Below are 13,968 nucleotides of genomic sequence, written 5' to 3' on the forward strand. Positions count from 1 at the left end.
TCCAAACATACTTTCTATAATAGTTGTGTTTCAGTAGAAAGCATTTCTTTGCCCAGAAGCAATCCCAAGAAAAAAAAAAAGAAAAAAAAAGGAAAAAAAACAGAGGGGAAAAAAAGGGTGACTCAGATATTTATATTGCCTTCTACTTGCCTCAGGGATAAAAAAAGTAGGCATTAAAATAAAACAATAAAACCCCAACCTTTCCTGTAACTTTAAAAAGGTAAAGCTTACTCCCACAAGTGTATATGGGGAGAGCATAGACAAACTTTTGTCAAATTCTTTTTGTTTCCATACCACATATCCCAAAATAACTACCTGTAGCAGATGCTACTCTTCTGGGTAAGAGAAAAAGAAGGGCAAGGAATAAATCTTGTTTTCTTGCTTGGCTGCTTGTGTATTAAAAGCACTATATTCCCTTTATAAAGTCTTAACTGTGATGGGGAATGTTAAAGATGATCCTTGATTCTTCTCTTGGCTGCACAGGAAGACATAATGAACACAAATCTAAGCAGACTCTTACATTATATTTTCAGAGCAGACAGACACTACAGCTTAGTAAAACTGATAAGTAAGATGTGCTCAACAGTGATGCAGCAGAGGTAAAGATCTTGTTTCCAATTCAAATCACAGCACTTAAGACTCTGGTCCTGCACACAGCTCGGCCAACGGGTGTCTGATGAACTCTGCTTTCAAACAACTGGGGGAAAACCACTCTCTGAGCTACCCCAGGGAGAATTTCCTCCCATTGTCCCACTAACAAGCCTGTAGCACTAACTGTGGTGCTGCAGTAAAGGGACGTTGCCTGTCTCATCTAATCATACTGCCTCAAGTCTTGCAAATATTCTAGCTGGCACACTAGGCAAAACTCTGCATCTACACTTAGGGAGATTTAGCATCACATCACTGTCAGTGGTGAGACTCCAGATCTGGTCTAGTATAAGCAGAATTTAGTCCACATTTGGTCTTAATGAAATCAATTTAGTTCCCTGCATTTTTTTTCCTTCAAAAGAATCTTCACCCAAATATATAAATCTCTGGTTCTTCTCTGTGTTGGCTGTCTAGTTTATTGAGTGACATTGATGTTTCATCTGTACTTGGATATCTTTAAACCTCCAGGGCAGATGTCTTATATAAATTTCTTTACGGTCTCTGCTCAGCCGATGTGTTACGGTGAAGATTGTGATTTTCATTAAGATAGCATAGAACTGCTTGAATGATATGATAAGCTGCTTCACGGTGTAACTTGAATGCAGAAAGGATGAAAGAGTGTGTGGTGAAGACTGCCTATCACAGCAAATTTCCCCCCGGGGGTGTGGCTGAGGCCTGAGTGGGATTTTTTATTTAATTTTTTTTTTCAAAGGCCATATGACAACTGCTCTCTGAATTCAGATACTCATGTATTTCTCTGGCAAAAAAAGCGCTGTAAGAATCTGACAGATCTTTTACAGACCTGGAGGTCTGCTTATTGGAAGCAGAGTTATATGAAAATAACTTTTGAAAAATAGTGTAGCTCTGCTTTAGATCCATAGAGGAAAGATACACGACTTCAGCATGTATTACTAATAGGCCAAAACTGAATTTGAATTTGCTACAATACTGCGTTTGCTACAATATGCCTGAAACAGATCAACTGTAGTCAATTGGAATGGAACATTTCACCAGAGGAACAGCGAGCTAGCAAAAATACATACAAATTCAACCAGGAGAAAATGAAGACCTCAACTCTCTACAGTTCAGACAAGGTAAGACTTCAAATAGAAATGAAATCTTCCTTTCCTGATGCCATATCTCTGCAGTCTACCTTCTGCTCCAGCTGCCCACCAGGTTCTGAGTGCACTTTAACGAGGCTGCCGGTCCCACATAACCCAAGCTGTCTTGGGGCATATTTAGGACTCTGAGCAAACAAGATTTCAGATCCACTCTGGTTCATCAGCATCCACGGGCACAAGGGTCACCTGCAAAAAATGTACTCGCAAGCTCATGGTCTGACCAGTCCTCCTGTGATGTGCAAGGCTACAAGAGATGGAGCTCCACATGTTCCTTGCTGTGCCCGCCTGTCTTCAGAGATTATTTTTCCTTTGAAGTGCAACAGTTAACAGATAAAGTTGGGGCAGGGAATAGGGAAGCATGCTGTGGGTTTTCTATTAATTTACATTATGTAATCCAGTCTAAACAGAAGAGTCAATTTATTTTAAGATTTTATTCTGGGGAGACCAAGAGCCTGCCACGTCTTTTGCTGCAGAACTTAAATAAGCAAGTGATAAGCAAAAGCATTCAGAGAAAACCACATCTATAATAATGCATAAACCTAGATGTGGGAAACCATTTAGGTCACAAATGAAGCAAAGTTGGTGGTATCCTCCAGTCATTTTTCACTTTTGAACATATCATAGAAGATGGCATAATTTATCCTCATTTGAATAGGAAAATCTAAGGCATTTACAGTTCTGCTACAAGTCCAGAGTGGTGAAAGAGGTGAAATATTAAACATTTGAAAAAGTGGTTCTATGCAAAATTTACCTCAAAAACAGTAATTCAGCTTTTGCTATACATTAAAACGTTACTATGGCAACTTGATAGCTGAGCTATAATTAAAAATGGGGTTTTATTCCTATGAGAAATTCCAGTTTTCACGATTCTAGTTCCTCTGCTATTTTGACTGGCAATGTATTTTCTGTACTTGTTACAGTTGGCTTTTTTCTTTAAGTGACAGTAACATTCATACTGAGACCTAGAGCTCCAGCAAAGATAATATGGACTTGCCTTGTTGGGTTTATTTCTCCCCAGAATGCTTCATCCTAATTCTGCCCACGCTGAATCCAGTTTCCTGCTCTTGCATTGGGTTACTTACATGGTTTTCATTTGGGTTAGGTTATTTTAAATGTAATTATCCTGATCACATCAAACCAATACATACAGTTCATATAGTTTTCTCCATCTGTTGACTTTTATGCTATTCTGAGTCTCTAACTCCTCAGCCTCCACTGTCAAAATCTCTCTCACTTATCACTTCTTACATTTTCTCTTTGTCAGCTTTTCCTTATTGCTCATAAATCAACACTGTCCTCTTGTCTATTCTTTGTGGAAAGCGCTGTCAAGGCTGATTTTTGGGTCACTCAGATAAGAGGCGGTTTGAACCTGCATGTACACACTGTATCTACCACCCTTCAGCATTTTTGAGTCTACTCCCAAGCCCAAATGATTTCATCACTAGGAAACCCCCTGTAACACTCAGTAGAATTCCTTGTTCACTTGCATTTCATGACTGTGCCCTTCAGAAAATCTGATAAGATATAGTTGGTGCATTAGTCACCCACTCCTACTGTAGTCTGAGGCATGCCTGTAACACTCTCTTTTTAAAAAAGTTAATTTTAAACTGACTTTTTTTTTCTTTTTGCTATTCAATACTCAACCTGAAACACGCCATGGTTGCCAAGATAAGTTAATAATTTGCCTATCACCAGGTAGGTCTGTAGGTCTGAATCAAGTCTCTGATGGCAGCTATCTAAGCCCAGAAGGGAAATTTCCCACAACAGTGAAATTTTCTGAAAATTTCCCTTTACTGCTTTAGCAGTAACAGCTATGGTGGCTCTGGTGGCTTCTATACCTGGAGTTATTTTAAATGTTCTCTGACATTTAGTGGTTGTGAAGTTTAGAGTCACACCTGATTTACAGCTATGGTGATTTTTGTCTACATTAGGGCTCCTGGTGTTGGTATCAGCAATGTAGATACAGTGTTTTTGCAGTGGTGAAATTATGTTGAATGGGGGAAGAATTCAGAAAGTGGAGACAGGCAGGGTCTACTGCTGCTACTATTTCTACAGTATCCAAGCATTTGTATTAGAGTAAGTCAAACACCTCGACTTACTTTTTATTTATCTCAATATCTCTAATTCACATCGACATTTAGGCTAGGATTTTCAAAGGAGTTTGAAGTACCCATATAAGCTTAATTGAGTTTGCGCTGCTGATATCTCAGACACTGTTAAGAACTCATTGTGACTTCTTACGAACACCAAGGGGGAAAGTTTCTGTTTCTCAGAAAGTTTGTTAGGATTTCATAAGTACAATTAAAAGCTTAGAGCTCAAGTGTCCCTCACACTGTCATTAATAAACCTATTAGTTGCATTCAGCCAGTAGCAGTGTAGGTAGTGGAATGAATAGGAAGTTTGAAGAGGAAGTGTGAAAAATAGACCGAAGACAGTGTGATGTTGATAGTAATCATTATGTTTCTTTACAGAAAAGATGAAGAGCTCTCTGCTCGCAGCTATCTTTTTGTTTGCAATCGGTGAGTTTTCATTTGCTGCATAACTTACTACTGTTTATAAATAGTAAAACTTCTTAACATTACTCAAAGACAAGATTGTACAACCAAAACCATGACTGAATTAAGTTATGTGGGTAGCAGAAACGACAGCCAGTAACAATTTTTTCCCATTTCTTTCACAGCTGCCTTGTTAACGATTCCTGTTTATTCCCCAGATCCCTGCCGAAAATGGGATTCGCCATTTTGCCAGCAGCTCCCAGGTGGGTGAATATTTCTCACGTAGCACCTAGTTAATGGCAAAGATGAATGCCGTTGTTGAAGGGAACCCGCCAGCCGAAATTATGCCGGTGGGAAGCGCTGGCGCCGGGCCCTTGGTTGGGCAGCTGGGGGGGAGGGGGGGCCGGGAGGGCGGGGGCGGAGCCTGTGGCGGCAGCTGGCTCCGCCCCCCCTCCCCCGCCCAGGCGCCCCCTGGCGGCCGCCGAGTGGTGGACAAACCCTCTCTAGGGCAGAGTCTCCGGACAAACTACCACGATTTCAAAAGACAATGTTTATAGGTGGCAATTGTTTATGTTTGACATTCAAGTGATAAATCACTGCTAATGGAAGAAAGGACGGGTCCAACGCATTTCAATAGAGGGTGTTACACAGCAGCTGGTGGTCGTCTGATGTACTTCATGCTGACTTTATTGTAGAAATATCTTACTTGCTAAGAGCCACAGCCAAGAAGTCAGGGTTTTGTGTACACGGTGGCACTGGATAATCAGGAGGACTATATTTTTCTTGAAATCAGCCACGGATAATTTTCTAGTCCTTGCTATTAGCCAATCAGGCTAAATTCTACTAAACCACTACTGAGAACAGCAACTACACAAGAAGAAAACCAAAAGGTTCCAGAGTGAATAAAAAGAAAGCTCTTTTTGTTTGGTTGGTTTGGTTTTTTTAAGAAGAAACTGGGTTGTGATGTCCTTAGAACAGAGAAAATTTTTTTTATTTCTTTGGATAGCTCTTGGAGCACAGTCATGGTACAGTACTAGCACTATTCTAGGGCATAATATGCATGATATTTAAGGGGAAGCAGTACAGTAAAACAAAAATGCACTAGGATAAAATTGAATGTGCATGTGGACACTAATACCCACAAACAGGACAAGTTAAAAAAAACCCCACAGTGTGTAACATTCATTATGTTCATCTGGAGAAAGTAACGCAGAACTTGAGTATATTGGCAGCAAGGTGGTGCACTGGGGTGTTAGTTGAGCTAATACACTATTTCCATGCATAAAATCTACTATTTTTTCTTTGGTCTAACACCATCATCTCATACAGAAAGTTGGAGTTTTTTTGCAAGACTGAAAGCATGAGGAGCAATACAACCCCCTGTTCTTCTATAAACAGAGACAGGTCTGCAACACTGTAGTCATCACTTGGATCTCTGTTAAAAGAAATTTGGGGAAGATGTTAGTAGAAATTTAGTACAAGATTGAAAGTGTTTCCTTCTCATCACTCTCTCCAGAACTGTTATTTCAAATAGTGTCAGGAGCAGTGTTACAAACATATTGACATGAAGTGTTACCGCAGTTCTGAAAAGGTTTTGGTTTCAGGTGTTTCTTTAAAACAACAACAACAACAAAGTAAGTGAGAGGCTTAATTCAGAGTAGAAGAGAAGAATGTGAGAGCAGTTGCTGCTTTCCCCAGTTGTTAGAGCACCATGTCCATGGGTGAAGTGGACAAGATTTGGTATGGTGGTCAGACTAGGAAAGCAAAGAATTCAATACTTATTCACACTGCTGTAAAAACAAGGAAGACCTGATCTTCACCTACCCAAAAGGAATCTGCACACACCTAAACTGATGCAGCATAACTTTATTAGAAAAGCACATTTCTTTTAGTAGGAGAAAGGAAGTGTCATAGAATGAGGGTATTAAAGTTTGAGTTCTATTCATCTGACACACTTTTTGGTGCAAATCAACTTTTAATTTAAATATACAGCTGCTATCTGAATGATTAAAAGAATACCTAGGATACTCTGTAACTCAGACTGTAGGAAGAAATAGCTCTGAATGAGGAAAAGAGGAGGACTGATCTTTTACCATAACCATGTTGTAATACCGACTCCAGAGATACACATATTTACTTAACAACTTGCAAAACATTTCTTATTCAAGATTGATAGGCCTACTAGCATCTCATTAAACCTAGTAGATATAAAGAACATGTGAGTATACTCATCAGGAAAAATTCATTTTTATCACCTTAAGTATCCTGTACCTGTTGAGATCCTTATCTACTTTTCTGGAGAGAAAAAAAAAATATTTCTGAGTCTTTTTTGAGAAGTGTGGGTGGTACTTTGAGACATCATGGCTGATTCTTCTGAACTAATAGTTCAAACAGTAAGATACAAAACAAAAGGAGAACAGTCATATTTTATCACTACCCTTTCTGATAAGAGACTTTTGAAATACTGAAATAAGCTTAACCGCTAGAGACTAAAAATGAGTTCCTTTGAGAATGTCATCAGTGTTTAACTTCCCTTCAGCTGAAAAATGTATGTTCAACAACAAAAAAAACTCCTATTTTTCTTTCAAAAAATTAAGCACAAGTCATTTTGTACATAAGCTTATGCTCCTCCTGCTTTATAATGTGATCTTTATGAAGCTGGTAGTATAAGCAACATATTGTTTGTCTCCAGCAATAATGTATTGTTCTGAACTACAGATAGAGACAACTAATGGTTGTGGAGTAATTCTGGAATCTAGTCAATCAGTTGTGTTGATAATTAGCCCCATGCTGCAGTGTATAAAGCTTTGCAAGAAACTCCACAGTAATTCTTGCCAGTTGTAAATCATGGAAACATCACATTGGACCTGGTGTTACTCACTAAAATGCAGTGCCTCTCTCCATTTTTTATGCAACTTAGTTTCAAAGCATTCATTTCTAAGATGTTTCACAAGGTTGTGCGCAGCCAGTTCTGGCCTATATTTTCCAAAATGCCTATACATTTGCGTTTAACAGTTGATATCCCAGGCAGAGCTGTTGACAACTCTGGTTTACAACCCTGCGGGTGAACAGTGCCTTCTTCCCGTGCAGGGCAGATGCTCCTGGTTCTCCAGGGTTCCCAAGTCACAGCAGCTCCCCCAGGGAAGGGGCTTGCTCCCCGGCCACCAGAAGCCAATGTTTTGCAGAGATTTCAGCAAACAACTGAGCACTTCCAGAGACACAGTGGCAAGACAGGCACTGTCTATCAGATGGGAACAGTGTGAAACCAGAACAAAGCTGGGAAATAAAAATCTAAGGTCTCTCAGGGCAGAGGTCCACAGTAATTTTGTCACCTGCTTTAAGGAGATTACTTTGCAATAGCTTTCCTCAAAGCAGATGGCCAAAAGCTAGTAATGCTTCCTTGAATATATGCAATTTGTTTCTGCAATTTTTGTGCCAAAGAATGCAGGAGTGTTTCCAGAAGTATAAAAGATATTTCATTCAGAATTGAAAATAAACTTAAGCTTTAAATAAGTATAGAGGCAAGCAGCAAGCAAGATGTCTCTATTACAGGAGAGAAACATGGTTCAAAGGTGTAATGATATCAAAGCTGTAGGAAACACCAACGCAAGCATTTCAGCACTGTCTTCTCGGATACATAACAGCTGGTAATAGCATCATAAAACACAAGAAGAATTACTCTTTTCTACCTTCATGTGGGAAAACTAGCTTTTACAGGGAAACATTAGTACTGATAAGGTTTAATTTTCTAAATCTCTCTGTCCCTTGTGCTAAACATTAGTGAACTACTTGCCTTGAGAGTAAACGTTGCATAAGGACTCACACAGCTAGTCCTCGTTTTGTTGCACAGAGGGTATGGCCTGTTTTGTATTTGGTTTTGCTTCTTATTGTCGCCTCACACCTGTTAATGGTAAATTGTTGCCTGTGATGGGTCTTTTCCAGTCCACATGTTTTTATCTTGCAGACTGGGACAATGAATTGGCATGCTACAAAGAATTAAATGAGGATCTAACTTGCACCTGGCTGCCAGCACCCAGTGCTCCGAATACGATTAATTATACTGTATTCTTAAAATGGTAAGTCTAACAGGCATTTCAGAAAACGAAAAGCTGTCATTGCTGTTTGGCATGATTCCTGCCTGCCAGGGTTTTGCTCCAACATATTTCATGATATTGTAGATTCTTACACAATACTGGTCAAAATCTTCCTTCACACCTCATCAATACCTATTGATTTGGTAAGAGCTTGGTAAGAGTCATTATAGATCTTTCCATGCCTCCAACACGCTGTTTGAAACACTACTGCTAAAGATCACCTTAATCAATTACTTTTATTTGCATCTATTGACTTGCATTGAATATTCAACACCAATGCATTCAAAGCAAAAAAAAAATAATAAAAATAACACCAACAGACAAGAAAACAGACACTAAGCTGGTTTTTATTATACAATATGTATTAGGTCATGCTATGTCAGATGTGGCACATAAGAAAAATAGATTTTTAAGTATTTTCTTGCAATTTTGAATTATCAAGTATTTGTTTAACAGATGGAAATTATAGAGATTTGTTTAATAGATGGAATGACTTACAGGGTTAATCTTAAACTGATTGCCTTAAAATATGGATATTGTCAGTTGTACATTTTTTGAGAAAGCTAAAACAAAAAAGCCAGGTAAAATGTATATAGGCAGATGGAAGCATGATTGTTTTGTCAAAAAAGAATAAGTTAAGCAGATTTCTGTCTCAGCAACTGCATTACAAAATGGATTTTCCTCATTTTATATCTGCATACTTGGGATCTCCCATGAGATTAAGGGTATGTTCAGAAGGAGAGAAGTGAGATCAGAAGATGTGATCTGTGCCATGAGATCATATCATGGGATACACAGGGTACAACACTGTACACCGTTGGCAAATTCTGATAGTCATTGCTGATTATTTTGCCACACAACCCACCACTCTGCATTAAAAAAGGGTTGTGGTTAGGAGCACTTCCTGAAGCTAAGGAAATGTCACTACACTGGGAAATTCCCCAGGGTGATCTGCACGTTGCAGAGGAGCAAAGCGACCATCACAGAGCTGAGGTTACTCCCCCCGTATTGCACCAAACCCCACTGCATTTGCTCTGTTGCCTCTTGGACCCCCAGGAGCCCCAGTTTCTTGGAAGGGGAGAAGGACCCGTGAAATGGCTCTGCTTCTGTAGAGGTGCTATCAGCTGAGTATTAGTAAGCCAGTCGCTCTTAGGGTCCTCAGCCAAAATCAGGCTGCTCTTCCTAGGCTGTGTGGCTGATGTTATGAACAGAGAAGGCAGAAAAAAGAATGAAAGAGCAGGTGAGTGAGGAAGGAGGGACACAATCACCTCATGGAGATGTTGATTTTCCTAAGCCAGAGACAGGACTTGAACCTCAGTCTTCTAGCCTTCAACCTAGTAGTCTTAAAGAAGAATTTTCTTATTCCTTTTTTACTGGGTTAAAAGAAAAACAAAAAAATGTTTGAAAGTCTTGCTTGTCTAGAAGAGGACATCACCCCTTTCTGCAAGTAACATCAGTTTGACATTGGAATTATTCCTTATGCTTACTCCTTATGATTTAGTTGTCAGGAAGAAAAGGATTAAAGAAAAACACTCCCACAGAGGAGTTCCAACCAAGCATTTGAAGTCATGCTTTAAAATATTAATGGTAGATTTACAACTAGTCTGAAGCAGAAGACAGGGGAAACTTCAAGTGGTCTTATTCAGGTATTAAATATTGTATCAAGATCAGCACATTTAATACTTGAAATATGTAGGTAGGCAATTAGTATGCCAGCCCATTTCTTTAAGAACATTGAAGTGGCACAGCTTTAACCTTGAAAAAAATCTGTCCTGTGTGTGGCAGAGAGTAAATGAGAGAGAGATGGGCAAAAAAGCCTAGGTAGAGCAGGAACAGCCTCCTATTTAATGCCTTAAACCTCTTGGGCTCTCTGTGCTGTGTTCATTAGGTATACCAGGAGAAGTCTACAGGGCTGAGGACTGAGATGGCATTTAAAGATCTCGGTCAAACCCTGATACTTTGCAGGAACAAAAGTCAGAATCACAGAATTGTAGGGGTTGGGAGGGACCTTCAGAGATCATCTAGTCCAAGCCCCTGCCAAAGCAGGTTCACCAAGAGCAGAAAACAGGCATATAACTCCTAAGAGGTTTTTCATACATTTGCGGTAATTTAGATTCAGGTAACTGGGAAATTTTCTGTTCAAAAGGAATCCAAAAAGGCACCTCTATGGTAGTTGACACGTAGATTTTCTGAAGTCGTTTTTAATCAAATTTTGTGTCTTCTAAATGCTTTTCATGTCCCACTGAAAGTATAAAAGAAGGCCATATGGATTTTGTCTTGTATTATGCTGTGCCTTCCAAGTTTAAGGAATTTAACAGTTCTCCACCACATAACAAGGATTTGCATATTTAAATTTGCTAGAGTTACCAGGGTACTGGAATTACACTTGCTGTTTCAAGCAGCTCAGGCCTGACCTTCAAGATTTGAAGATGCTGAATTTTGTATATGGGAACCTGGAAAACTATCAATTGCTGCAATGATGCTTTCTGGGCCGGAGGGAAGAAAGAGTAACTATAATCCAATAAAATGTTTGGTTTTCATTCTGCTTCCTTTTCTCCAAAGGTACAAAATACCAAAACTTTTTCAACAAAACACATCATCATCTTCCATCACAATAGAACGAAAGAACCTCTTCATGGAGCGATCTGTATGTATTTGGATAGCAGTGAATTACGCCCATGACAGTTGCGTGAAAGGAAAGATGATCTCAGTTGTACCGAGCAAAGCAGGTACGGCGTCTTCACCATTTGTGTTACTGCAATGCCCGTCTGAAGTTGTGGTGGCATTTTCTTAAAGATTATTTCCAACATTGTAACTCCCAAGATACACTTGTTATTTTTACTGATTCAGAGAGCTAAGCTGCAGTTTGGCATCCTTGGATGAAATCTTTACTGAAGTCAATAGTGGAAGTCTTCATGGGAGAAGGGTTTTACTTTAAATCATTTGCTAGACTATAAAATAGCCAAATGCAGAAAAATGTATAGGGATATTTGTGGACAGTATTTAACCAGCTTCCTGTGCTCTCTTTGATGGTTTTCTGAACTTTATTAGCATACAAAGAGCAGGCTGACTCTACCATGCATTTAAGGAATCCTTGTTACACAGCGTTAGCGTTTTGAGCAACTTTTTCGAATTTCAGTTCTTTTCAAAGGCCGCTCACCCATTACACCGTGCCGCAGGGGAGATATAAAAAAAGAAGTCCTATTAACTATGACCTTTAGATGTTTATTTAAATGTTCTGTCCACTATCTGATCACAGAGATAACTTTATGAGCTTCCCAAAACTTCACCTTCTCAGAGTAACCATGGTCCAAGATAAAACAGTGCTTCTCACTGCTGGGGGGCACTACCAGCACAACGCAAATTATCACTATGACCTCCTTCAGAGGCTTTTGACCACCTTGTGTTTATTGGAGGGAAAGAAAAAAATCTATTTGCACTTACAATTATATAGTTAGAGACAGTTGCTGAAATTGGAGGATGTTCTGGAAATTTTTTATGCAATTCATGATTATAGGCACTCTTGACGTTTTGATTTTGCTTTTCAGACTCACTCAGAATAGCACCTGCTTATAAAAAAAGAGTCTTCCCGAAATCAGTAGAAGCACTCACAAAAGAAAGGCGAGAGGAACAACCCTATTTTGTTGATACCATAAGGATTAGGCAATTATTTATTTCCAGTCTTTCTGAAGTCCTTCAGTGTTTAGTATTCTGTGCCAAGTCTTTCGTTTTTCATAAACCACACCTGACAGACATAATTACTAGAGCTTTCCTGCTTCTCTTGCATTTATAACAGCTGCATGTTCCCCATTTTAGGGAAGTGCTTAACACCATCTAACATAAAGGCTCATCAGATCACAAACCAATTGATAATAAAGTGGGACCTGCCTGCAACTCCCACACTATATGAGCTGAGATACAGAGAGGCGCTCACAGAATCCACTCGGTGGACGCTGGTAAGTACTTCCAGATGACAATCACTTGAGAACATGAGGTGCCTTACTATCAGCTCAGCAGTACGTAGCACATACGGCAGGACATCAACAGGATGCTACGGAAGAGCACGCACGACGTGGATAGCGAGGAGGCACAGCATGCAGACAGTTTGCAGGCAAATCTCACAAAGGTCTCTTAGTCTTGTTCTAGCAGATCTGAAGCTGTTTGGGAAAGAATGATTAATAGTTTTATACACCAAAAAAGCAGAACAGCATGTCAGCTTGTTCTTTAATCCGCCAATGAGACACTACAACCATCGACGATGCAAAAGCTGAAGAGGATATCAAAAATGCCATACAAACTCAAATCCTGATTACACTTCAAGCGATGGGCAATATTGCTCTGTTTTGCTGCTATCATTAGAATTTTGAAGTGATTAGAGATCAGGTTGCTGTGTTTCTTAAGGTAAAAATTCATACCTTACACACTTATTATGCATCAGTTTTGCAGATTTCCTTCTTGGACAAGAAGGGAAATAACTTCTCTGTGATGCAAGATCAGTTGCAGATGCATTTTTGGCTGTGCAACAGCGAGACTATGGTGCAGCAAGAGGGCAGTACCGAAAACTAAAGGGACTAAGAAAGAGGCAGAAAATCAGTCACAATTTCAGTAAGATCTGCCTGCAGCAGCAATGGCTGCTCATCCTGCCCCTTGCCAACCAGCATATCACGCAAAGGCTTTGCCAGCAGCATGCACGTGTGTGATTTTTATCACCCAGTCCCTGAAATTGTCTGGTTTTCAAGCTCTGCTATCTGCAGTTGGGTAAGAATAGAGGTTTATCAGGTAGAACAGAACCCCAAGAAGACGACTGTCTAAAAAGCAACTGCTCCCACTTCTTGGGCATCTCTGCTCTCCTAGGAGTCTCTTCACTTCCTTTGTACCACCAGAATCTCCTATGTTCTTCCCTTTGTATCAGAAGACCTGTGATATTTTTCTCATTTCTCTTGTATCTGGCTGCCACATTATTTAGCCACTTCAGAAGGAATACTATGAGAGGCCCATGTAAGAAAGGTTTCATCTTGGTACAAAGAATGTGGAAGTCTTGGAAGTGTCCCCTTGTTCATTGACATACAAGTCCCAGACCATTTTAGGACAGCCAGGTGCCCAGGCATACTCCACCTGATGGTGCAATAGATAGATAGCCATGTCCAGGCAGTCTGGTATGCAGCATGTGGAAGAACAGATTTAAGAGCAGCAAAAACAGATACTCTACAGGTTCCGTAGACAAGGGAGACAGGAGATTCAAGTCAGTAGTGTGAAGGATGGGTAGAGAAAACTATACTGGACGATAAGAATGACCAAGTACTAAGAGACTGCAGGCCATGAATATTCATGGCCTCCCATGTCCCAGCTGATCCTGTGAACTTAATCTGTGAACTCTTCATAACCACAAGAATGTGGGACACATTTACAATGGGACTGGAGGGAAAGGGTGACTGTGGGCATACAAGCACAGACAAGCACACAGAAAACAATACTTCACAGCAGACAGGTGCTAAAACAAATACTTCAATCTGCAATAGCGCTTCTACCAAAAACATCACAACATCTAGAACTGATCAGACCAAAGGTGCATTTAATGCAGAATACTGTGCTCCAATAGCGGCCACTGAC

The 13,968-nt window shown here is 39.9% G+C and overlaps 1 protein-coding gene across 1 annotated transcript in view; it reads left to right on the forward strand.

The window, feature by feature from the left end:
• The first annotated feature begins 1,416 nt into the window (after positions 1-1,416).
• Positions 1,417-13,968, forward strand: part of LOC134508453 (interleukin-31 receptor subunit alpha-like) — a 33,113-nt gene continuing 20,561 nt past the window's right edge. The window contains exons 1-6 of the mRNA XM_063320142.1: positions 1,417-1,742; positions 4,241-4,288; positions 4,483-4,527; positions 8,229-8,340; positions 10,921-11,087; positions 12,175-12,314. Of these exons, the coding sequence (XP_063176212.1) occupies positions 4,246-4,288; positions 4,483-4,527; positions 8,229-8,340; positions 10,921-11,087; positions 12,175-12,314 (507 nt within the window). The 5' untranslated portion in view covers positions 1,417-1,742; positions 4,241-4,245. The remainder of the gene's footprint in view (positions 1,743-4,240; positions 4,289-4,482; positions 4,528-8,228; positions 8,341-10,920; positions 11,088-12,174; positions 12,315-13,968) is intronic.

The sequence above is a fragment of the Chroicocephalus ridibundus genome, chromosome Z (assembly GCF_963924245.1).
Source record: "Chroicocephalus ridibundus chromosome Z, bChrRid1.1, whole genome shotgun sequence".
Classification (NCBI taxonomy): domain Eukaryota; kingdom Metazoa; phylum Chordata; class Aves; order Charadriiformes; family Laridae; genus Chroicocephalus; species Chroicocephalus ridibundus.